General features: G+C 39.4%; 3 protein-coding genes and 1 non-coding gene across 4 annotated transcripts; all 4 read left to right on the top strand.

Moving 5' to 3' along the window:
* The first annotated feature begins 12830 nt into the window (after positions 1 to 12830).
* On the top strand, positions 12831 to 12904 carry TRNAW-CCA (transfer RNA tryptophan (anticodon CCA)). The gene has a single exon. It is a non-coding gene; the product is annotated as a tRNA-Trp (tRNA).
* Positions 12905 to 15506: 2602 nt separating this feature from the next.
* Positions 15507 to 17413, top strand: LOC141717914 (uncharacterized). Its single transcript, XM_074520199.1, has 5 exons — positions 15507 to 15577; positions 15691 to 15917; positions 16753 to 16830; positions 16932 to 17008; positions 17081 to 17413. The coding sequence occupies exons 1-5, from the start codon at positions 15507 to 15509 to the stop codon at positions 17411 to 17413; spliced, it is 786 nt and encodes a 261-aa protein (XP_074376300.1).
* Positions 17414 to 21285: 3872 nt separating this feature from the next.
* On the top strand, positions 21286 to 21714 carry LOC141717841 (secreted RxLR effector protein 78-like). The gene has a single exon (XM_074520087.1). The coding sequence runs from the start codon at positions 21286 to 21288 to the stop codon at positions 21712 to 21714; it is 429 nt and encodes a 142-aa protein (XP_074376188.1).
* A 2402-nt stretch (positions 21715 to 24116) lies between these two features.
* On the top strand, positions 24117 to 26495 carry LOC141661286 (uncharacterized). Its single transcript, XM_074468273.1, has 5 exons — positions 24117 to 24256; positions 25042 to 25182; positions 25292 to 25401; positions 26014 to 26156; positions 26258 to 26495. Exons 2-5 carry the CDS (start codon positions 25047 to 25049, stop codon positions 26298 to 26300), a joined length of 432 nt encoding a protein of 143 aa, XP_074324374.1. The 5' UTR covers positions 24117 to 24256; positions 25042 to 25046; the 3' UTR covers positions 26301 to 26495.
* The last annotated feature ends 353 nt before the right edge of the window (positions 26496 to 26848 follow it).

Here is a 26848-nt window from a genome sequence, read left to right as displayed (position 1 = left end):
ATCTACACTCTTGCCCTTTTTATCTTCATCCAACTTTGTTGCTGTAGACATAGGTGTAGATGCAGGTGAACAATCAACCATGCCGAACTTTTTCAATAAATCTTTAACATACTTAGTCTGGTTGATGAAGATTCCATCACTTCTTTGACTGACTTGAAATCCAAAAAGTAACTTAATTCCCCCATCATACTCATTTCATATTCACTCTGCATAAGCTTAGAGAATCTTTGACAGAGCTTCTCATTAGTAGAACCAAAGATGATATTATCCACATAAATTTAAACTAGGATCATATGATAATCATGCAACTTGTACAAGAGTGTCTTGTCTATTGTTCCTCTAGTGAAACCATGTTTAAGTAGAAAATCTGTCAGTGTGTCATACCAAGCTCTAGGTGCCTGCTTTGACTTGTGACTTGATCTTTTCATTTTTCCTTTCTGACAAGCTTCACAGACTTCAATTTGAGAAAACTCTAATTTTGGCATGTCACTCATCAGCTCTTTCTGGTTTAGAGTGTTGATTGCCTTGTAGTTTAGATGTGAGAGTTTCTTATGCCATAACTTGCTTTGCTCTATGGATGCCTTGGTGTAGAAGCAATAAATTACATCCTCATTTGTTGAGTCCAAGACTGCAACAAACAAGCTTCCTTTCTTTGCTCCTTTCAGAGCAACTTTATTGGTTTTCTTGCTGATGAAGATACATTCTTCTTTGTCAAATAGAACTTTAAAACCTTTGTCTACAAACTGGATGACATGAGAAGATTTACATCAAGGCCATCTACCAATACCACATCATCAATGACAATATTTCCAGAAACAATCTTGACATATCCCATTGTGAATCCTTTGTTGTTGTCTCCAAAGGTCACCAAAGGGCCAGCCTTCTCCTCAAATTATGATAGTAGGGCCTTATCACCTATCATATGACTGGAGCATCCAATGTCTATGATCCATATGACCTTCTTCATTTTTCCCTGTACTCAATGAGTTTTAAGTGTGTTTAACAACCCAAGCAGTGTTGGGTACTTTCTTCTTGTTAACTGATCTAGCAGAAGTAGAGTTAGAAGTCTCAGAAAGAATAGCATTCATAGATGTTTGTGCATTTTCTCTTGTAGCTGTAGATCCAACTGACTTCTTTGATATCTACTCTCAGCTTGTGGCAACTTTTCATTACTTTTAAGTTATAGGGAATGCAATCAAACTTATCACAAAATGAATAGGGATCATTTGCCTTGGCTTCATTATACTTGCAGGCTCCTTCAACTGGCTTGCTAACAACCTTTTTATAAAGGTGAGTTAGGTGATTCACAGATCCACATTTTTCACATTTCTTCCTTGGAGCATCTGCAACATAAGCAAAATTATTGCTTTTGTTTATCCCAATCTTGCCATTTCTATTCTTCTTCTTCTTTCTTACATCTTCAGTTTTTGTTTCCTTGACAGGTGTCTTGGAATCTTGGTTATCCATGAGCTTCTTTTTAGCTTTTGAAGTTTGAGCTGTTTCTGCATTTTTCTTCTCATTGTCTTCATCAAAAATTTCTTGCTTTATGATCAACTCCTCTTCACTGAAATCTACTTTACATGATTTGAACATAGGTGAGCCAACCTTTTTCAGCATAGCTGGAACATCTTCATTTTCATTTGCTTTCCTTTTTTCACCTACAACTTTCATCTTGTTTGTTCAAGGCATCATAATCAAGACCAATAACAATATTTGCACATGACTTGTTCTTTTCATGGTATTGTCCAACCAAGTCAGATACATTCCTGAAAGATTTTAACTTGACTTCATTCTTTTCTAGCTTCTCCCTTAACACGACTTCAATCTTATTTGCACACTCGAGCTTGTTCTTTAGATATGCATTTTCTTGTTTCACAGCTTCAAGCTCTATCAACAATAACTCAGTTTCTTGTTTCTCATTTTCAAGTTTCTCATTTATCTTTGTCAATCTGCTAACCTCTTCATTAGGAGCAACCATACTTGTATGAATGTGAAACATTTATGTGCTCATCTTTTCAACAGTTTCCTTATATTGACTCACATTTAAATCAATGGTGGTAAGAGTTGGTACCTGTGTTTTTTGATGAGGATGACTCTCCTTGCTCCAAGGCCATAAGTGCATAATTTCCAACTTCCTCATCTTTATCATTATCAGAATCATCCCAACTCTTTCCCTCTACAATATAGGCTTTGCTTTGTTGTTTCTTCAGAAGAGCTTCATACTTTGCTTCCAGTTCAAGATAAGCTTTGTCTTTCTTTGCTTTCTTGGGTTTTCTGCATTCTGTAGCAAAATGGCCTAGCTCATCACAGTTATAGCACCTTATTTTTGATCTGTCAACAGATCCAGTTTTGTAGTCATTTTTGCTATCAGATGTGTACTTCTCTTTTCCTTTCCAGCTGCTGTCTTTGTTGAATGATTGTCCTTTACCTTCGAAGAATCTTGGCTTCTTTAATCTAATGTTAGAGAACTTTCTTTCCAGATAGTCCATTGACTGATCTAGCTCATCAATTTCATCCAGGGTGTAGAACTCATCTTCTTCCAATTCCAGTATGGCTTGTTCCTGTGAATTATTATTTCTTTGCTTACTTGTTGAGGCAACTAGAGTCTGGGATCTTGGCTCATCATTGGAGGTCTGACTTTCATTGACAATTAGAGCACTTGAACCATCTACAATATGCCCTTGACCAGCTCTTAATGATTTCCTTTGAATCATTTCTAATTCATATGTTTTTAAGATTCCATATAGAACTTTCAGAGTTATTTTGCTCAAGACTCTCCTTTCTCTGATTTCTGAAAATTTTTCTGTTCCAAATGATCAGGGAGTGTGAGCAAAAACTTCAAGTTCACTTCTTCAGCTTCATAATATTTATCATGCAGCTGCAAGTCATTAATCATCTTGTTAAACCTTTCAAACACATCAGTAATACTTTTCTTTGGCTTACCCTTGAAACCCTCATACTGTGAAATCAATATCCTTCTTTGATTTGACCTAACTTCCTCTGTTTCTTCATAAAGTATCTTTATCTTTTCCCAGATCTGTTTAGCAGTGTCACAGTTGACAATGTTATTGTACATTACATTATCAAGTGACTCAATCAAGATTAACTCCAAGCCACTATCTAGGGAGACTTTTTCTTTCTCAGGCTCAGTGTATTCTGAAGGATCTTTAGGAGCATAATGAGATGGAATGTCCATATCTCCATCTGTAGATTCTTCAACTCTTATCATAGGAAGGAAAGGCCCATTCTTGAGAATCTAAATATATAATGGATTGGCCATCCTGATAAACAGCAACATTTTCTTCTTCCAAAGAGTGTAGTTAGTCTTATCAAAAGTAGGGATTTTGATGCTACTGATTTTCTGTGTATTCATTCTTCCAAGATCTTGAATCTGTTTACTTTCATATTTTGCTCTGATACCACTTGTTAGATAATGAATCACACACATAGGGGGGTGAATGTGTTTTTTGTGTTTTTCTATTTTTCTTGAAGCGTTTATGGTGATGAACAAATTAAATTAAAATCTTGTAGTAAAATGTGTTAGTACCGAATTTAGAAAAATAAAATAGTGAACACAAATCTTTCAAAACTCAATTAATTTTATATTAAAATTAAGAATATTTTGCTACAAAATTTCTAGGCTCTTTGTTGATAAAGAGCTTAGCTTCTTCCTTGAGAGAATACAAGATTTTTCTGATCTAAATTGTTACAGCTAACAAAGCATCCAGTGTTTACTTTATAGAACAGTAAACACTGGTTATTACACATCATACAACAACATGTACTAAACCCTATTTTTGGATAATCAAATCTTTCTATTTCTGGCTTAATGTATATTTGCTAATCTTGCACGCCTGTGACTTTACTTTGCCAGTTAATCTTGGCCTTTGAGCTTGTACTCTTCAAGTTGCTTTTGTAGACTTGTTAATCCAATTGATTAGATTATTTGTTGATTGATAATCTTGGATATTGAACTAGTCTGCACTTTGTACTTTGAGTTTTACCTCGAGATCTCCAGTTTGGTATATAGAGAAATCGACATCTCGATAAGTGTATTGGCTTATCGAGATCTCTAATCACTCTGCAGTTGGTTTGACATATCGAGGTCTCTGAGTTCTCTATAAGAGAATTTGGCTTGTCAAGATTTCTCATTTTCATGTCTTCACTTTGGCTTATCGATAACTCTGAGTTCTCTAGTGACAAAATAGACTTATCGATAACTCTGAGTTCTCTCATGATAAATTGATTTATCGACAACTCAGAGTTCTTTAGTGATAAATTGGCTTATTGATAACTCTGAGTTCTCTAGTGAAGAAATGACTTGTCGATATCTCCATTCTTATGTCTTCAAATTGGCTTGTCGATATCTCTGAGTTCTCTAGTAGCTTTTCCTAACTTGTCGATAAGTCATTCTGGAGTTCTCGAATGACTTCTCTATAACACCTAATCTATGACTTGTAGAGATCTTGACTTAGAATATTTTTCCCAAAACAGATTTATTCAACTCCAAGCTTCTTCATAATTCTTCTGAGGCATGATCTTCTTGATCTTCTTCCAGATGAAATTCTTAGGCTTGATACTCTTTACAGAAAAAGACCCCAGTGTGCTCTTGTACATTTTTACAGACTTAAATGTTACAATACAAAATGCAAAGCATAGATTACAATACAACTTACTTAGGATTGTCAATTTGACTTAGTCTTGTTATTGTACAGGCATGTCTTGCACAACATTGTGAATTATAGAGGTGATGCCTTCAATATAAACTAGGAAAAGGTAAGATGGGAGTGGATCTCCTTGCCGGATTGCACGTGATGGAGTAATCGAGCAAAAAACTCTCCCAACATGAGCAAACTGGTATGAAACTGAGGATACACATGCCATATACATATCAACAATTTTCTGATAGAAACCCATCTTCATAAGAACGGCTACTAAAAAACCCCACTCTACGCGATCATAAGCCTTGCTCATGTCAACTTTTAGAGCCATCCATCATTTCTTACCTCTGGATTTCCTCTTCATAAAGTGCATCAACTCGTGAGCAATCATGATATTATCAGTAATGAGACGAACAGGGATGAAAGCACTTTGAGTATCGAAGATGATCGAGTTCATGATTTTCTTAAGACGATTTGCTAGTACTTTTGAAATCACCTTATAAAGAACATTGTAAAGGGAAATTGGCCTTAAGTCTGTCACGAACTGAGGATTACGTTTCTTAGGAATCAGGGCAATATTGGTAGAGATGAGCTGAGAATCAATGGTAACAGTTTCAAAGAATCCTCGAACTATATTCACCACATCTGCACTTAACACTTTCCAAAATTTCTGGTAAAACCCCGGCGTAACACCGTCTGGACCTGGACTTTTGTCCGGGTGCATATGAAAAAGAGCAGCTTTCACTTCATTTTCCTCAATAGCAGATAACTAGGGATGGCAAAATAATCTGATCTGACGGATACCCGATCCGAAATCCGAAATTTTGGATTTACCGAACACGATTTTTTGGATTTGGATTTGGATATGGATTTAATTTTTAAACCCGAAAATTTTTGGATTTGGATTTGGATATTAGGTATACCGATCCGAAACCCGATCCGAAATCCGAAACTCTATTTGAACCCGAACCGAACCCCAAATCCGAAAAAACCCGAATTATTATATATATATATATATTAATTATATATATATATATATAATATTAGAATTTTATATATTACACATTATAATAGTATAATATATATATATTAATAATATAGATTATACATATTATTATATAATTTTTAGAACATATATTTTTGTATTTATGTTAAAAATTAACTAATTATAAAGTTTAATTAAATATAATTATTCAATCATTTAAACAGGTGTTAAGGTTTATAAGGTTAACAAAACATCTTTTGGTAATAAATCTAAAAAACTAGGTATCAATTGAGTTAATTTTTTAAATATTAGCTATATATATAATAACGCAATTAATTATGTGGTGCAGTGGTTGAAGATGACACATTAAAACTCTTTCTCTACAAGTCGCGTGTTCGATCCCAAGCACTTGAAATATCAATAATTTTACAAATTTTCAGATTTCGGATTCGTGTTTCGGGTTCGGGTATGAATATCCAATTCAAAAAATTTTGGGTTTTGGGTATACCCGAATCGGATCCAAAATCCGATGGATCGGGTTCGGGTATTCATTTTCGGGTATTGTTCGGGTTTGGGTCGGGTTCGGGTATGGATAAAATTTTCGTGTTTGGATATGGATTTTGCAATACCCGATCCGACCCGAATGCCATCCCTACAGATAACAACATGTCATTTTGATCACTCGTAACCCTTGTACCGATTCCTTGAATAACTTCACTCCAATCAGTTTGGGAAGCCTTGAAAAGATTTATAAAGTAATCTGAAATGACATTTTCCAAACCTGAACTCCAATCCACAACTTAGCCCTCATCATTCCTAATGCTTCGAATTTGATTAAGAGATTTTCTATTCCTTATGGCACAGTGAAAGTACTTACTGTTTTGGTCCCCCTCCTTTAGCCACATTTGCTTTTCTCTTTGACGCCAAAAGACTTCTTGCTGCGTATATATTTCAGATTGCTTTTTTTGCTCCTCTTTTAATCTGTCAACTGAAGTGCTATCTCGACGGCCATTTAACATTTTTATATGCTTCTTGCACTGCTGAATCCATTTTTTGAAACTACCAGTGATTTTATGACCCCAACTTGATAAGATTTCTGAACACTCCGCAAGTTTCTCATAGAAAGATATGCTAGTAGCACTATTCCATAATTCCTCTACAATTTGCTGGCACATAGGATTTCTTAGAATTCATTATTTAAAATAAGCCTTGCCCTCTAGTTGATAAGGCGATCTCTCTCTAAAATGAGTTTGGCAAATCGACCGAAAAATAGAATGAATGATCACAGTGTCTTAGCACCTTTTCTTTACTCGGGAAGAAGGCGAGTAGTTAATATCTTAAATAAGTGTGTTTCTAACGAATGCTAAACCGGCCTGACGTTGCTTGATTTGATTAATAGGAAAGAGGGGAGTTGGAAGAATCCATTTTTATGAAGAATTCGCCATGCGGGATAGAAACCTAATCCTAATAGGAAAAAACCCATCACTGAACAATCATAGGAATAGAAGAAATGGGTTAAGAACAAATGACAAAACTCTCTATGAGTTGGGCTACATAAAAGATCCTATTCTAAAATGGATGTAGGCTTAACTAAAGCCCAATGCAGGTTGAACTCTATGCTATGGAATCTAAGCCTGACTACCCTCTTAGGGTGTTACAAGTCATTTTTGGCCTAATGCAAGGCCCCATCTAGATTCAGCTTAAGGCTTTATGAGAGATTGATTGATGGACCTAAGCTAAACTTAGAAGATTGAACCTAAACCAAAGCCTATAGACTGAATTAGGAGAGCAGAGGTTTAATCCAAGACCAATAAAGCAAGCCCAAATCCATGCAAGAAGGCCCGTTGATCTATCCAAATTAAAAGCCCGTCAAAGGTGGCTCCTCACATGAAATTATGCAAAGGATCCGAGCCCTTCACATCAAAACGATGTTCCAGCGGTCTCTACCCAAGTAGCTTTGGTCCATGATAAAATGCGTCAGGGTTCAACAGTTGTTGTGGGGTTCTTATTTTACATCCCGCCCCCGATACATGGTATCTCCGTATTGTAAGGATATGAGATTAGAATCATACTACTGCAGTCACAACAAGAGCGATAGGGACTATTGGTATAACTTATACTGGAGGGCTAAACGCTATGTAGAGGAGACCGATCAAGGATCATTTCGTTGCATAAGCTTTTTATTGGCTTTTAATGCATGTTCTTCTATCTTGAATACCTGATTGTAGTTCGAAAGAGAATACGATAGTGGAAGAATACGGGCTTTGATCCGAAGAAGCTCATGCTACAGTTTGAGGCTTCGATAGCCTAGATCGCGCAAATGGGGCAGAGATCCTTCCTAGGCCTTATAGTGGGATATCAGCCCAGCCATTGGAACAAAATTAGCTACTTCAGAAGAAGATCAAGAAAAGGTTGCTTGCTGTTACCATTAAGTATGCAAAAAACTCCGCAATCTTACTCGAAAGACGCGCTAAAACGTTTTTTTTTTCCTCTTTCTTAATTAATGCGAAGAAAGAAAGTTTCGGTAGACTGGGCTTCTATATACAGTTGCATAACTAGAACGAAGCACGATAAGCTGACAGCTACACCGGCAATGCCTAAAGCTCCTTGGACTATTTAACTACCGATTGATCCTCTACTGGGATGGATTCTTCTTTCACTACTTACTGACGGACTTACATCCAGGGAGTGAATTATCTAGGTTAGGTATCCTGGTGGATCCTGGTAGACCGGTTGGTGTTCATCAGTCAGTTTGCTTCTTTCTTTGACTGACGTAATTGATTCGCCGTTCCTTCCGATTCGGATGGAGATGCGGAATCTTCTTCTCTAGCTACAGCTACCCTATGAGATCGCTTGCACAAGCTTTGGATTAAACAAGATCGGCCATAGAATCGAAAAAAAGAATGGGGACATAGCGAGAGAGTTGAAAACCTGATGAAGCGAGATGAAGCAGGGCCTAGCGATAGGGCTAAGAAGAAACTGAATACTGATGAGCAGTGCATCAAAGTCACGCTGCCAGACGGTACTACCTTCTACAGCAACTAGCAATTACAGAACGAGGCCTCTGGTGAGGGTTTTAAAACTGCCGGTGTCGTTAAAGCGCAGTAACGAGAAGTTTTTAGATAACAAGATATCCGATACGTAAGATTTCAAGTAAGCACAATTAGCCGTAGAATAGAACTCTGATCGTAGAGCACTGAACGCTACTACGCTTGCTCGATTTGACCCCATAAGCGGGATCACCACCCAATAGCATGTTGCCGCCAGAAGCAGAACCCCGTATTTCTTCTAGAGAATCTCCTAATTGGCCCAGAGCAAATTCTTTAACCAGAAAAAATTACTGTAAATAAGCTCATCCTAGGCATAAGCTCTACTTTCTCTCTCTTGTGGTTGCATCTTGTCTAGCAGGTGAGGAAAGCCTCTTTTAAAATATTATATAACCAGGGGTCCCCCTTATAGAGTAATAGTCGGCCCATCTCTATGGTCTGGAAGGAGTAGTTTTCCAGTATTTACATAGAGTGTGTTGTTTCTATACTATATTAGGTTGTTGGGCCAACGTGGAGTATTCTAGAACTTCTCCGCCGTTGTAAAATCCTAAATCCATAGAGTGCTCCCTCGCTTTATATTATGGAAAAGGCGCATAAATTCTATTTTTTCCTATTCTCAACATTAAGATGTTGCGCCCCTATCAATGTGAATTGATAAATCCAATTTAGGGAAACGGAAATTCCTATTAGATATATATAATACTGAGTCAACAGGAGAACTACCCCTATTCCGACTTTGAACAGGCTTCTTTCTTTCTTTCTAGCCTGTTCGTTTTGGCCTCACTCTTTCATGGGGGGACCCCGATTAAAAAAAAAGAACCTATAGGAAAACAAAGGGGCAACCTCTAGGGTTTTACAGTTCATGGCCTGTGTTCACACTCACGCATCATATGCGGGTGTGGTATGCAGCATGGAGGGTACGCCCTGGGGTGAAGTTCTTTGATTATGCTCTACTGGGCGATTACATTGTCATCGCGGATCCAGTAGTCGCGAAGTCATATCTTGAGGTTATGGAGGGATGTAAGGTGACCATATCAAAAGAAAAGTCCCTCATCTCTAACGTGAGTGCTCTAGAATTTGCTAAAAGATTTATGGTCTATTCTATAAGGTTACACTTTACTTTAGTCCTGTGTCCCTTCGGGTTCTCCGTACTCTCTCTTCTGGAGTTTCCACTTTCCTGTTTTCGGAACTGCGAGTAAATTTGCTGTGTTTGTACAGGTTACGCGGCGGATCTTATAAGGTCTACTCACGTCAAGGTCTTCCGGCATCTAAATGTTGGAAGCGCCATTATCTCTTAATGTTTTCGCCGACTGGCATACTTCCTTTACCATTTAACCTCTATATATATAGAAGGTATAGTGTATATAGCTGTTGATTACTTATTCCGGGTACGGACTTTGCCTAGTTTTAACTCCTCGTTCTTAGCCCGTTCACGAGCCATACCCATGACTCGCTCACTACAAAGGTAGACTCACTCTAAAGATCCTTGTTAGCTCCTTTAAGTAAGGTAAAATCCGGACAGATCTCTCAATCGTCGAGGGCTTAGTGCCATCCACCTTGCCCTTGATCGAAACTTCTCTCTCTTAACTTGAATGCTCTAAGACAAAGCAGTCCTAGCAGCTTTCCGCCATCCCCGAAGTCGTTACCTTAACCGCAAGGAGGGGAGGTCAAATGGGCAGTTAATAGCGATGGCTTCATCCACTCCTACTATGTGTATGGAAGTAGGTAGCCTGTTCAGGAAAGATAGATGGCTTCTTGTCTTGTAAGAAGATGATCTTGTCCTAAACGAAAGGGTAGAACCAGGTTCACCTCTATTTAATGAACCAAGCAAAAAAAGTAGTAAGGTAGCGGTTCTTTCTTTTGAAACAAAGCAGGCGAATAAGTCTATGTTATATTGGAAGATCATTATGTTCCGGTCGGTGCCAAGGAAGCGAAGAATGGTATTCCATAGTCTTACTCAGAGCGGGCACTATCCGCATTGTCATAATCTCTCAGGGACTAGCCTTTTATTTTTTAAATTCTATATTTTTTAAATTCTATTTTGCTTCTATGATGTCTTTAACTTTATGCTATCATTTTAAAGCTTCACGAAGAGTGTTAGCCCAATAGTGCATTTTAGGTCAATCCCGAGCCACACCTTAGGTCGCTATCTCCCGACTGAACTATTGGTGGGAGTAAAGACTGCTCTTTCAAACTTCATCCAGTTAATCTATCTCTGTCAGTCTTTGCAGACTTCCTTACTTATTATCCTCTAACTAAGACAGGAAGAACAGCTATCACTAGGACAGAAAGTCGGCACGCGTGCTTGGCACACTTTATATGCTCCGATCTGGGAAGATGAAGAAATTGTTCGCGAAACAAGACTCATTGGCCGGCCTGGCCTTCCCTAATTTTGGTAAAAGGCGGATTCAGTTGTCAACTGTCCCTATCGGAAATAGGATTTGACTACGGCGGATTCGAGCCATAGCACATGGTTTCATCAATGGTTGTTGAAGGACTATTATGACCTCACTTAGAATTTCGTAAATAAAAAAATAGATTCGTCTTACCGGGTGTGATTGCTGCGAAGAAGAAGCTCCTTGTATAATTGCGTAAGAGAATAAAAAGAATCTTACGCCCAACAACTCCCATGCCTTTCTTGGCCCAACCGGCTGGCGATTTCCGACAAGTCTTTATGCATTTTTAGAGCAAGAAGCGGAACTACAAGAAAGCTTTCTTTATGGATAACCAATTCATTTTCAAATATAGTTGGGAGACTTTACCTAAGAAATGGGTAAAAAAAATGGAAAGATCGGAACATGGGAATAGATCTGATACCAATACGGACTACCCATTTCCGTTGTTGTGCTTTCTTAAATTGCATACCTATACAAGGGTTCAAGTTTTGATCGATATTTGCGGAGTTGATCATCCCTCTCGAAAATGCAGATTTGAAGTGGTCTATAATTTACTGAGTACTCGGTATAACTCACGTATTCGTGTACAAACCAGTACAGACGAAGTAACACGAATATCTCCGGTAGTCAGTCTATTTTCATCAGCCGGCCGGTGGGAGCGAGAAGTTTGGGATATGTTTGGTGTTTCTTCCATCAATCATCCGGATCTACGCCGTATATCAACAGATTATGGTTTCGAGGGTCATCCATTACGAAAAGACCTTCCTCTGAGTGGATATGTGGAAGTACGCTATGATGATCCAGAGAAACGTGTGGTTTCTGAACCCATTGAGATGACCCAAGAATTTCGCTATTTCGATTCTGCGAGTCCTTGGGAACAGCGTAGCGACGGATAATAAAGAATCAGAATAGGTCCAAGTCCAGGGGACAAATTAATAGGAAATGCTATTTGGCTTCGTAAGAATAAGAATTAACTTCTATGAAATGAAAGAGTTTAACGTGAATTGTCTTTATCGTCGGATATCATTGATAAAAAAATAGGAAGAAAGTGTTCTCGAACGATTTCCTGCAATTCCTCCCAGTATGGAATGAGTAAAGAATCAAGCTACAAGTTTCGATCTATACGAAACGCACTTGTTTTTTTGATTTCGGTTTCATTCATAGCAGAATATCCTGACTCTATAGGGGCGCTAGCGCTTGACTAATAGAATCTCAAAGGGGCCTGAATGAAACTTAACTTAATAGGCTGCTACTCTAGGCTCGCTTCTTCAAGCTCCGCCCCTTATTGAAAAATTGAAAACGGCCTAGCTAACGAGCAATCTTTCTAAAGTGCTAACGCGCCTTATATTAGAATCTTAGTAAAGCAACCTTTCGCGCTAGGCGCTCACGTTTTTTGTCTGGATGGAAGCAGGCGGCAGGGCTTGCTTAACCGGATACACGGAATTGGGATCTCTGTCACATGCAAATCTTTCTATCGGGAAAGCCTCGCTTATTCAAAGGGCTAATTCTTTATGACCCTTTTTGCTCATAAGTAAGCATTGGTAGGAGCGGCGGATGATGATTTTGAGATTAAAAAAAAGACCAAATTCCAAAAGAAGAAATAAATGGCAAGATCCATTGAGATCGATTCAAATTGGGCATACAGAATCTTTTTCATTTTATGAAACTATATGCATGCAAGATGTATTGGGGGTTCAAAAAGAATCCTTTTCTTTACAGTCGTATCTACTGTGATAAGAAAGCGCTCTTAGTTCAGTTCGGTAGAGCGTGGGTCTCCAAAACCTGATGTCGTAGGTTCAAATCCTACAGAGCGTGATTCCGTTCTTGTTAGGTCTAATTACAATGAAAGAACTTCACTAACTTGAACAGCAACCTTCATTTTACTTCCTGCGGGTTCAAGAAAGGAGGAAGTCAATAAAAAAAAAGAGATGTTAATTAATCAAAGGTCCAACTGATCGCCGCGTCTGTATTGTAAATATGCAGTTACGAATAATCCAAAAAGGAATAGGAATTAGACCTAACACGATTCCAAATAAAATATAAAAACTTCAATCATTTCAATTTGTTTGAAAGGATAAAAAAGAAAACTACGACTAGTCAGGAATTGCGAAGAAACATCGTAAGTAACAATAGTGCAAATTCCGGGTGACTGGATCGCCCCGGCAGTGGGGTTGCTCTAACTCAGATGACCCCGAGAAGCGCAGCGCTCCATGATCCTTTTGTAGGTGATGGGGAAGAGCAGCGGTCCCAGGCCTCTCTTGGCAATAGTTTCCCTTTCTTATCTTCTACCTTGATGGGTGGGAGAGGTCACCGAATTAGGATATCACTACTAGCACGGACTGCGCAGGAAATTTCTATCCTATAGATGTCTCGGCGCTTTCATTATTCCTTTCTTTATTTTTGCTTTCCCTTCTTGATCTCCAAGTCTGTAAAAAATTGAATAGGAACTATGTATGTTAAGCACATGTTGCAGCCAAATGGGCTTGTAGGAACATGATTTCTGGATGCTGGGAGATGGACAGACCAGACTGCATAAAACTACTGGAATGGAAAGAAAGAGAGGGGAAGAAGCGATTCGTTAAAAAAGGGATGAGCTACCCGGATGAACGAAGAGCTAAAAGGAAGACACAAAGTCCAGTGGCAGAGCGGCGATCAGCCTTTAACTAAAAAGCTTGTCCAATAAGTGGTTCTGCCGTGAGTGACTTCGTGAACAGCCGCCTCATATCATAAATAGTGTAAATTTACTTTGCCCGGCTCGCACAAATCGAAGTAGCGAGCATGAGAAAAAAGATTTGCAGCTAAGCTAAGGCCAGAGCCAACCTCAGCGAAAGAGTTTTAAGTCATTTTTCCTATTTGATAAGGTTCTTACCGGGGTTAGCAGCCTTCTCGGCCCCTCTTATGGAATTGCTAAAGAAAAAGGTGACAAAAAAAATAGGAAGAGGCCCATCGACAGGCCTTTGCGAAAATGAAGGAGACCTTAGTGAACGCCCCAGTGATGATGCTCCAATAGCAGGAAAAACAAACAATATAGATAGCCAATGCTACTAGGGGAATGCCCCTTAGATTAGTTAGAACTGGGAAAAGTAGTTCTGGCCAAGTCTTTCTACCAGCCCCTTATTCAAGAAAGTCCCCACTCGCTGATCTCTGCGGATCTATTGACGGAGGGGATAACAAAAACTTAAAGGGGCTTGGCTTGGTTCACCCTCTCTGGTACATCCTAGGACATTAGAGTGAGATGTCGGCCGTTCCCGTTCCACTCGCGAGAAAAGAATCTTTACCCACCATGGACTGGGGGAAAGAAGAGTGGGTTAGTGGGCTTCTTTCACCAGTTTTCTTTGAGCGTTTTGAATTCAATAAATAAGCTCGGGGCCCCTCTCTGATAAGGAAGGAAAGCTAAATGCAAAGAAAAATATAAATAAAAAAGGAGTACAAATCACATAGCGGAGGTTCAGATTCATCATTCTAAATGGAAGACGAAACAACTTAACCCTTAAACCAGAGTTTTCCCTCGAATAAGTGGAAATACATTGGAAATACATACACCGCCGCCTGTAACAGGATTGCTAGTTGGCCCACTTTTAGCGATATCCCTTTCAAGCATGAGTAGGACTTCTAGTGTTGGGAAAGTCATCCTTGGCATAAGCTCTACTTCGACTAGCTTGAACGACGAAGCTTGGCATTAGGAAGAAAGAAAGAAGAAAGAATAGGCTGTGATGCCGAAAGAGGCATTTTTATATTTGATTGAGAGATGTGAATCATGGCCCTATAGCAATGCAAACTATACTGACCACACTAGGGCAGAGGGATATAAAATGGTTTAGCATTCGTTAACATAGAGAGAATCATAACCAGAAGTCTTTTCCCAGGAACGATCAGAAGGATGAAATCCAAGCAAGCAATTGGTTGGAAAGTGTTGGTTCGATCCCAACTCGTGACTGTGCTATAAAGCATTAATGAGAACAGATAATACCTTCTTGTGAGCGGGGAAAGCTATAACATAGAGCTCATACCAGATAGACCCTTCCTTCCAAGATCAGCCGGACGACACTTCAAAGGTACTTGCTTCCCCTTTTCTTTTTACCTTTAAGCTTTCCAAGATGATAGCCAATGCTTCTAATAGCGGCGGCAGCTACTATGTGAGTTTCGGACTGTGAGTCCAACTGTGGCTACATCGAAGAGTTTGGAAAGAATTCGGGAACAGAAGGACTAGTGATTCTTCTGAATAAGGAATTTTACCTCAGAAGCCATGACGCCCCGGGGGAAAAGAAGTAGGAGACCCCCTTCTTCGGCGTGCATCGGGGTGATCATTAGGCCCGGGATCATTAGTCTTTGACATCAAAAGGGTGCTGGTTCTGACAAGGCGATCCCCCCTAAAAGTAGCACCGAAACGATTCTGCTTGAAAACCTCTTTTTTAAAATGGAACTTTCAGCGAGAAGATATCTGGTTGATAAGACAAGACAGACTGCCGGGCCTCCTTCTGGGGCCCCGTTTTACCATAATAATCTTCTTCTTTTTATGAAGAATATTACAACAAACCAAAGAAAACGACCTTATAATTGAATGTGTTAAGCCATCCATATTGTACTTTACTGTTTGTCAGGCTAACGCTTACCTTCCCGCTCTCAGCCAAAGCTGCCTCCCTTTACAATAGCGAGACTCATCCAGTTGTTCTCCAAAAGGGGACAACAAACGAAGCCAGACAAATCTACGTTACGGTTGGAAGAGAAGGGGAACTGGCCACGGAATGGGCGGGGAAAACCTATCGTGTGGAATATGAATTCATCCCCTCGATTTGCTGCGCATGCGGTCGAAAGTCTGATAGCTTCGGCTAGTAGTTTAAAAGCGATGTTTTAACTTTTAGTTCCTCTTTAACCAAAATCGGGAGAAAAAAAAGCCTAGCGCGCAGAAAATAGAGAAGAAGCAGGGGCCAAGCAATCCACCGATTCGGCTATCAATCATTTACTTGCCTTGGCTGCGTTAGGATAGGACTAGTGGGCCAAAGTAGAGCTTCAAGCGTGGCTATCAATTTCACCTATATTTTTTTGCGGTGGACCTCGAACGAGTCCCAGCGCCCCCCGCTAATCCATTAAGGATATGTTCAGCTTTCTACCTTAAACCGTGCCCACCCACTAGCGTACAACGTTCTGTTGCTTGGTCGGTCAATTCTGTCACGCCTACACAAAACAACCATCCTGTAAGGTGCCATTGTCGGCGGTCTTTGTGTGGTTCAACTTGCTGTTTTCCCTTCTTTTGTTTAAACCATGCGGGGGAATCATTCTTTCAGAACCTCTCTCGGAAGAACGAATTAGGACGGTCTGATGTTTTGGACTCCGGAGAAGATTCTGGACAGAGGCTAGGGCTACTTCCTTCAAGATACGAAACGAGCAGCCGGAAACGGCTGTCCCTATTATATTTTAGAGGAGAGTGGGCTAAGAATCTGACCTTTACTTAGAGAGGGGCAGCGGTACCACGCCCTTCCGTGCTCGTAGGTGAACTTCCCTATGCATCCCGACTAAGGTCTCACAAACGTGCGCTTCCCTTATGCATCCAGCCGCTTCACTAATGTGAATAGGTTATACAGAAGGGTGGGTTGGTTATATACTCTTATGCGCGTTCCTTTTTCGAACCTTTTGGTATGTATTGCCCCCTAACTATGGATCAGATCCACCAGACGATAAACTAAATTCCGCACTGCTGCTGAGTCGTCGGACTTATCCACCAATGGATTCGTGGAATTTCTGTGGATTGCGTTGGGGGAAATCTACCAAAGCTAGGCAGATAGATAGACTCATTTCCCGCTGCTAAGGGAGAGCAAGAAAAAAAGGATTGTTTTTGAACCAGCGCCCCTTTTTGGGTATGCAGGTACTAAGAGTCCTCTCACTACCAACCAGCAGACATCATCTGGCTGGGTCTTGCCGGTATCAACAACGAAAAAAATGGAAACAACAACTCACTATGGCTCTTGGGCCCAGACAACGTCCTAGGCGTAGGGGAGATCGGAGCAACAGGGAACGCCTAGACGACGTTTTTCTTCCTGGGCTGCAGTAAGTAGATCGAGAGGTCATTCCGCCCCTTGTCCCCGAATATGGGTAATATGTTCTCATACAATGTTGCTCCAATCTAACCTAGCTGGCAAGCGATCCCAGCTCGCGACAGAGAACAAGACAGCAAGCGAGCGTACCTCTGTTCGCTTCTTCTCCACCAAGCACGGAAGTTTAAGGATAACTGTAGGTCGGTGGCTACCTAAGGAAACTCCGATTCGATCCGCCCCCTTGCTGGGAGGCATTTACCTCATCCCGATCACAAGGAGAGGTTCACTATGATGGGGGTACTTTTTTCCCTTCCGGAAAGAATGAAATGCATAGGGGACCATCCTTTTGTTGCGGCATGCTCCTCAGATTTACGGATTCGCAGGGGGCGCCGCGGGCCCTACTTAGTTGACTGACAATGACAAAGGCTTGCGAAACTAAGTAGGGCCTTTTGAATTGAATCTTAAGTAGTCTATCAGTGGTGCAAAAGCGACTTTGCCCCTTTTCAGTAGAGGAGCAAAAGGTTAGACCTTCGAAAGTCAGCGAACAACGGTTCTTCTATGTAGGTATGGGGTTCCCCCTTGACTCTCCTAACGTCGAGCTAAGTGACTTCGTAACCTTTTCGTAGCGTAGTAGAATGAAGGCTACGCGCCGACGCTCTCTTTTCTATTAGCCTAAGCGTCTTCGCTAACTCGCTCGCCTACTATACAATACATTAAGTAGGGTAGGCTAACTCAGCCGCTTACTTATACTAATGTAGGGCTAAGTAGCGCCTTTTCCTTTTTGAATAACCCGTTCTCGTTATCTTTCCTAAGTAAAGCAGGCGAACCTATAGGTCCTTAGTAACGTTGACAAAGAAGAACAGCCGGTTAAAAGATAGCGAATCTTTGTATTTATATATTTATATTCTATTATTATTATTATATAGGCCAGCTTGACAAGCTACCCTTCCTCTTGATCTGAGGTGCGAAGAGAAAGATCTCTTTTTTATGACTTCCACTTATCGATCCCGGCCCAGAAAAGCGACCGACCAGAGCCCTATTGATGAATGAAAGAAAGGGTTTATGAGCCCTAGCCCTGTAAGCCCACACCTGTATAGAGTAGATCGTTCAACACCTGCGGCACAAACCCATTTTTGACCTATTGGTCCTAGTATCATAGGCGACCGAACGGCCGCCCCCTAATTACTAGACCGACCTGCTATAATAATTCCATAAACACCTAGCGAAGATATGGCAAACAAATAAAGTAGCCCTATGTTCGGATCTGACAATACCATACCATAATCAAAAGGTACAACGGCCCGAGCGACCAGACTTAACATAAATGTAGCCACTTGAGCCATTCTAAAAAGGGAGAAATTAGCACTACTTGGTGAAATAGGTTCTTTTAGAATCAATTTCAAACCATCTTCTAGAGGTTGTAACAATCCAAATGATCCCACTACATCAGGACCCTTTCGACGTTGCACAAAAGCCATTACTTTACGTTCAGCTAGCACTAAAAAGGCGACTCCTAGTAGAAGTGGTAGAATTATTCCAAGTATTTCAGCTGGAACAGCTATGTACATTTTATATTTTCTATTCACTCATGATCTGGCTTGGTCGACCCAATCATGATATTGAAGGATGGGACCTTTTCTCGAAAAACTCCGGATCCCGAGAAGAGTTGAAGATGGTGCAACATCGAATCCTGTTACGTTACTTCGAATTGAATCTTAGCCCGCCCCCCTTCTCATATATCTTTCCCCCCGGCCCTCTCCTGGTTTGCTTCCATGTCGCAACCTTATTGATTAATAGGACCGCCGCATTCTGCGCAGAATTGGCCATACGCTTGCGGGGGTTGAGAGTTAGCTTTTCTATTTCTTTGAGGATTAGAATCCTCTTTCGCGGGGAGGCATTCCTCAGGCCCAGCTTGTCTGCTGTCCGCCTCACAAAGCGGATCGACGCCCTTGACTGAAAAGCTCCCAATTGGGTCAGTAGCTGGCTGAGTAGTTGATACCTCGAGATTTTCCAATTTAGCGTCCGGAAAAATATTTAAGAATCCAGGGGAAACTAAAGCTCGATCCAACATCACTTCGATCCATTGTGATGTTCCTTTATTTCTCTCCCAAGTGAAAGGATAACCAACCAGACCATTCCTTTTAAGTTGCAATCTTCTAAAACCTCAAATTGTGACACAAAAGTATTGAAATCACCTATTAAACACCATGGAAGGGTGTTAACATTAGACAATCTGCATAGAAGATTCTAGGTTTCCTCACGTTTGTTACGGTCAGGCTTACCGTAGACCCCTGTTAATATGAAATTATCACCTTCTTTGTTTCAGACATTAACATCAATATGATTCTTGTTATATGAGCTTAACGTGACCTCACTGTTATACCTCCATAACAAAGCGATTCCACCTCTATGACCTTGAGTCTCAAAAACCATCTTCCCTTCAAAACCAATAGCTTGCTGAAATTTATCAACTGTCACTTGTTTACACAGAATCTCCCAAATAAAAACAAAATCTAGGCGGTTTTGGAGGACAATCTCCTTAAGGAATTGAAAGGCCCATGGGGTCCCAAACCCATGGCAATTCCAACTCAGAATACTCATGATGATAAGCGAGCACTCTTTCCTTGAGTACTCGCCCCATATACATTTTTGGATTGTCATTGTTGTCACTGTTGTCAGCAAATTCATTATCCATATCTGGTAAAGTCACATTATCGTAGCCCATTAAGACATCTTTGTTTAGGCCCACATTATTATCAATGTTTAGCCCATCTCATGTCCCTCTTTTTTTATTCAATAACAATAATATCCTTCTTATTTATTTGCCTCGAATAATTTGAGGTAATCCCAGAGATATTGTTTCCTTTATCATTTCCCGCTTTTGTATTCAAATTATGAGAGATGTTTATCCCTACATTTCCTCCCTTTCTACCAGCTTCCACATTTTCAGGAGTGATTTTTGGATCTAGATTGACATCGTCTTTCTCTCCATGGTTGTTGTGTTTCTCCATTTCCTTGCTGCAACCACAGCTTTTGATTCCAGTACGTAACCATTTCTCCCCTATCGGCTTGACTTCATTTCTGAGAGGGGCTCGCATCCATGGATCGTATAGTTTGTTAATATCAGCTTCATTATTATCAAATAACTTGCTGCCAAACTTCTGTGAATGACCAACAATGCCATAAATAAAGCAGAATGTAGGCAAATTCTCGTACTTGAAATTCACCCAGAACCAAATATCACTAGTCATCTTGATCTTCATTCTGTTTTTTAGCGGATTGCTAAGATTAACAGAGACTCAGATTCACATATATTCCCGCCATATGCCAACAAAGTTATTCGGGCAAGTATCAATAAAGTGGCCAATATAGTTTCCAATACCCTATAAAATCTTGGTAGTCATAAAACCTACCTTTAAATCATGCACATGTACCCATAGGTCCATAGAATTCAACTCCACGTACCTTGGATTCTCCTTCCTTAAGACGTGTCATAACAAGCGTTCGTCTATTGAAAGACCATGGATATATCTCCATCACACATTTTACATCACATTTTACATCTAACTCATGATAAAAATGAAATAAATATAAATTTGTATCCAACTGTTTCATGTTTACTCCTCTGTCTGGCTTCCATAGAGCTGCCATGGTGTGCTGCATTGCAAGAAAATCTGCTCTCCCTTTCGAAATAAACCTGCCCACCACACGTAGTTTTGGATCAAAACCCTGTTCCTCTGAGCCTTCCTCAAGCTCCTCTGCATTTCCTATTTCGATTCCTTCTTTCTCTTCATCCTCCAATGCAATTCGACCTCCAATGCAATAGCATTTATACCATGCACCAGATTGTTTACTGAATCCATGAGAATGATAGTGATTGTCACAAGACAAACAGACGAAAAAAAGACTTATGACTAAACAAACTATTTCAAATGACAAGACTGCTAATTACGTAATATAATATTTATTGTTAATAAGTTTTGAGTGAAAGTTTTTTTGTACGTAGTTTGTAAAAAAGGAAAGGCTTTTTGCATGTGTTAGTTTATCTAATTTCGTGTTTTTAAGCAGAGCGCTTTTATAGAGGGAAGATTGCTGAACGATAATGCTTTGATTGCTTTTGAAGTTAACCATTACATGAGAAGATTGTCTCAAGGAAAAAATGGTATGGCTGGGTTTAAAATAGATATATCGAAAGCATACGACAGATTGGAGTGGGATTTTATTCGCAACATGATGGTTAAGTTTGGTTTTTCTGAATTGTGGATTGCAAGAACTATGAAACTGATTACCTCGGTTTCGTACAGTTTTATTCGGAATGGGGATGTTTTTGGAGATATTACACCTCATCGGGGAGTGCGGAAAGGGGATCCTATATCTCCCTATATTTACATTATGTGTGCAGAGGGGCTCAGTTCTATTATTAGACGGAATGAAGAGGTGGGTGTATTACATGGCTGTACTGTTGCTAGAGGTGCTCCTATGATATCACATTTGTTGTTTGCAGACGACTGTTATTTTTTCTTTCGTGCTAATAAGACAGAAGCTAATGCTATGAAGAGAATTTTAGATAGATATGAGCATATCTCGGGCTAGATGATAAATTATACGAAATCATCAGTTACGTTCTCTCCTAATACAAGTGAAGAAAGTAAAAGGGAGGTGTGTGATCAATTGGGAGTGAATGCAGTGCAAATTCCGGGGAAGTATCTGGGAATGCCTATGGTTGTAGGGAGAAGGAAAACTGCAACATTTTCTTTTCTAGCTGACAAAGTGGATCAGAAGTTGCAAGGGTGGCAGAACCAGGTTTTGTCAAAGGCGGGTAAAGTGACTCTATTAAAGACAGCTGCACAGGTGGTTCCTAATTTTTGGATGTCTATGCTTTTAATTCCGTTGGAGGTTTGTGATAAGATTGAGAAGAGAATGAACGCTTTCTGGTGGGGGAAGGGTGAGGTGGGAAAAGGAATTAAATGGTTGTCCTGGGAGAGGCTGTGCGTAGTGAAAGAGGCTGGTGGGTTGGGGTTTAAAAGATTGAGGGAGTTTAATATTGCAATGCTGGCAAAACAGGCATGGCGTATTGTGAATGAGACAAATCCTTTAGTGACGAGTCTTATGCGTGCTCGCTATTTTCCAAAGTCAAATTTCTTGGATGCGAAGATGGGGTCTAACCCTAGTTATGTTTGGAGGAGTCTAATGGAAGCACAAGATGTGGTGCGTCAAGGTTGTCGAAAACGGATTGGGGATGGAAAGAGTACGAGAATTTGGCAGGTGCCCTGGTTACCGTGCTCTGAGAATGGGTACCTAACTACTGAAATGCCTGAGGAATTAAAAGAAGCCAGAGTTGAAGGTTTGATGACTGAAAATCGGAAGGAATGGGATTTAGAAGTTTTACAGGATATTTGCAATGATAGAGATTGTGAGTTGATTAAGCAGATTCCAATTCCAGTAAATGAGAAAGAGGATTCATGGTTCTGGTTGTTTGATGAGAAGGGTACTTTTACGGTAAAGAGTTGTTATAGGCGGATACGAGGAGAGACGGAGTGTCCAGATAAAGTTTTTTGGAAGAAATTATGGGGCCTTGATCTACCAGGTAAGGTGGTTAATTTTCTTTGGCGTATTTGTCGTCAGGTGTTACCTACTGCTGATGCGTTGAGGAAAAAATGTGTAGATATAAACCCAAATTGTTCTTGGTGTCAGAGAAGTGTGGAGAATGACTTGCATGTCTTGTTTGATTGTTGTTTTGCAAAGGAGGTGTGGGCAAGGGTTGGGTTGGCAGATGTGGTTCAAGTAGGACTAAGTGATAGTGTGTTTAATATGTTAAAACGAGTGTTTCAAATTGGAAATAAGGAGCAGAATGGTATGGTTGGTCTGGTGTGCTGGAATTTGTGGCATCGAAGAAATAATTGGGTCTGGAATCGTATCAACACTTCAAGTTTTGGTGTTCATTCTAGATCGTGTAGTATGCTGGCAGAATGGAATCGAGCTAGGGATGAGCTTGTTAACAGTACAAGACAGAAGCAGGGGAGCTGTAATAGGTGGAGTAAGCCACCTGAGGGGTGGGTTAAAATTAATACTGATGCCGCGTGTAATGTGCGAACTGGTCAGATGGGAGTGGGCTGTGTCATTAGGGATGATCATGGGCGCTTTATTCGAGCTTATAGTAAGGAGATTCAAGGTAGATTGTAGCCCAGGGAAGTCGAAGCTATAGGACTCCGGGAAGCACTGTCTTGGACGAAAGATTGGAGGAATAATAAGTGTATCTTTGAGTGTGACGCTAAAGGGGTGGTGGATGCAATTCATGCGGAAGGAGGACAATCTTATTTTGATACGATTATGGAGGCTTGTAGGGATAATCTAAAACACTTTCATGAAGTGTTAGTTGTGTTCTGTCATAGGTCTGCGAATACAGTAGCACATCTGTTAGCAACAGCTACGTATTCTATGTCAGGCTACCATGAGTGGTTGATAACTGCTCCGGGTTTTATTCTATGTAATGTTGATTCTGAGAAAGTTTAATTGAATGCAAGTACGTTTATTTCAAAAAAAAAAAAACACAAAAACCCATAAAAGCTCGGTAAAGTGCAAAAAGTAATGGTAACAAATCAGTGTAAAAAAATTAAGGTTACCCGTGTTCCTTGCAATCTCGATACAATTAATAAATTGTATTTCTTGAAAACAAATCTAGGATTAATACATGGGTTAAACATCAAATAGAAATGGGCATGTTTATTTGTAAAATATCTTAATTTTTGATACCAAGTAATGCATAAATTATTTTCTTTCCGAAACATCTGATTTAATATTTTTTATTTTTTTCTCAAGTCAAACAAATATTGTAATACCAGAAATTAGACTTTCATATATTATTCTTTGCGATAATATTTTTAATTTAAATGGAAATATAAATTTATCTTTTGACACACATTTAGTTTTCAGACATATCCGATATTTATTCAAATATTATTCAAATTGTAAAATATGAATATTTTTTTTAGTAAGACACATCCAAGAACTAGCCAGGGGTAAAAATGTAATCGTAATTGAAAAATAAGACGACCACATAAATAAAAAGTTGCAGAAAAACCCGGGTGGCCGTGCGAGTACTCTTCTTCTTCACACTTCATCTTAATTTAGACAGGTATGTATCTATCTTCATCTCTACTTATCGTTCGTATGTATAGATTCTATAGTTTCATATCTTTTTATTTTCCCTAATTTATTTATCAATATCGTAGTATAAAGTGCATATATAGTTTGAAATTTGGATTATGCATTTCGGATTTGAATGGTTGTGACAGACAAATTATTTGATTGTATAAAGATTAAGGATTTTATTGGGTAATCTACAATTGGGGCGATCAAAAAAGGTTTCGCATATTAGTCACTCGTGTCTCTAGTGAGACTTGAACCCTCGACCTCTTGATGATTGCTAGGCTAATTTTTGAGTAACAGTGTTAGCAATATTTGTACCTGAAGCATACTTACTAGTTACTCCTCTCCCACGTATTCTTAACATTGGGGATGGGCACGGAATTTAAGAAGATTGAAGAAAAGGGAGGAAAATGGTTGTAAAGTGGCGGAACCTACTAAAATTGGTTAAAAAGTGTACGATAATTAAAAAAATAATGTTAAGAAATGAATGGGACCACCGGAAAAGGCAACTGTTAAGAAATGAATGGGACAGAAGGCGTACTTACCGTCTTAGTCCTAAAATTGATCTATTCTATGAAAGTTTCTCGTGACAATTGTTATCCCTTGAAGCTGTCTTACTATATAAGATAGTAATTGATCTTGTAATTCGGTGTGGTTCTTCAATTTTTTATACACACACATTTATATGATCCTTTGGTCGATGCTGTTATTCTCCTATGTTGAGGTGTTTTTGCACTTGTTTGATAAACAATGTGCACTCTGTGTTTGCAGTAACCATGGGAAAAGACGCAAAGGCAGGAGGAAAGGGCAAAGGAAAACAAGCAGCTGGCGGTAGTGACGAAAGTTCGGGAAAGGGTAAAGGGAAAGGTGGGAAGGCAGCAGACGGGCTTGGTACCTGCACTTATGTCAAAGGTCTGTTCTAGCATTAATACGGTGTTGATGAGGATGTGAATATTTAGAGGTTTAACTTATAATGTATTAATTATCTATTTTTTTCTTTTCTTTTTCGAATTGTGATCAGCTAGGCATGTTTTATGTGAGAAGCAAGGGAAAATTAATGAAGCATACAAGAAGCTGCAAGATGGCTGGCTTAACAATGGAGATAAGGTTCCACCGGCTGAGTTTGCAAAGGTATTTTATTCCCACTGCCCTGGCATGTCTAGTTAATTATGTACTCTACTATATATTGTTGTTATACGAAAGTAATGACGTGTCATGAACATTGACAATTTTTTATACAAACCTTATATCTACTAAGAATTGATGTTACGCCTCATTGTGCAGTCTTCACTCTTCAGATGTCACACACAAGTTCCTTTTTTGTTGTTTCATGGGCCATGTTCTTGTATGCTGTATTGCTATTACGTTCACAGGAATATGATTCCTTTACCTCGAGAAGTATTAAGTCCCGAAGTGCTTATTGTATCTAAGGAAAATAATAAAAAAGGCATGAAGAAGTTGGAAAAAGTATGGACGGAAACACCTAAATCTAGTAATTTTATATTGATACTCAAATTAGTTGTGATTTCTAATTTTGTTAATAAACTAGAATCTTTACTATGAGGAGGGCTTATAATTTGAAACTTAGCTACAAGTAATAATCTTGATGCTATGTTTTATATATGCACACAAGTATTACATATGATTCCTCCTATTTAGTCACCCTCGTCATGATTTCCAGCGGGATGATATCCATGATATCGAAGGTAACATGATCCACTAAACATATGTTTGTCTTTCCAGATAGCAGTGGAATATTCAGAGTGTCCATCTGGAAAGAAAGGTGGAGATTTGGGATGGTTTCCACGTGGAAAAATGGCTGGTCCATTTCAGGAAGTTGCATTCAATACACCTGTTGGCGTGACCAGTGCACCATTTAAATCAACGTCAGTTTGGTAGCATGATTTCATCGAAATTTCTTAACAGATTTGGTTTATACATATATATGTCTAAAAGTTGCTGATTGTTTTAAATCATGACAATGCAGGCATGGATACCACATCATTTTGGCCGAAGGGAGGAAGAACTGAGAGTCCTTGATGTTCAATATAAATAATATTAAAGGTTCGCATAGTTGTGGAAGTGATGTACTGTTTATCTTGTAAGATGTGTGGCCCTCTTATGGGAACAATGACTTGATGTTAAATGTTCTTCCTCATTACCGTCAGTCTGTCTTAAAAAACTCTTTGCTGTTTAATAGTATTTGTTTTCTTGTTTTCCTTCGATTTAGTTTTTTTCACTAGTTAGTCTACCTGGTGTTCCCTTGAGGTTGTTGCAATGTTTTGCAAGGAATAAATTAATGTTTGATTGTCGGCAAGATGATGTTATGCTTAGAAGAGCCCTTTGATTGTGTGCTCGTTAGGTTTTTTTAAAACAATGGTACTTCTTACATCAACTATTTACGTTGATTATAATTTAAAATGGTGTATTAAGGTGAAAGGTCTAAGCAGCATAGCAATGCCATATGGCATTGCAGGGAAGTCCCATTTTACTTTGAGGGATTATATAATTATCATTTTTAGCTTACTAAACAAGTACTGTTGTTTACATGTACATAAATTACTTTAAAATGAAAATA

Source organism: Apium graveolens, chromosome 1 (genome assembly GCF_009905375.1).
Source record: "Apium graveolens cultivar Ventura chromosome 1, ASM990537v1, whole genome shotgun sequence".
NCBI classification, from domain to species: domain Eukaryota; kingdom Viridiplantae; phylum Streptophyta; class Magnoliopsida; order Apiales; family Apiaceae; genus Apium; species Apium graveolens.
Note: the sequence above shows the minus strand (reverse complement) of the source record. Positions and strands in the feature narration are given on the sequence as shown.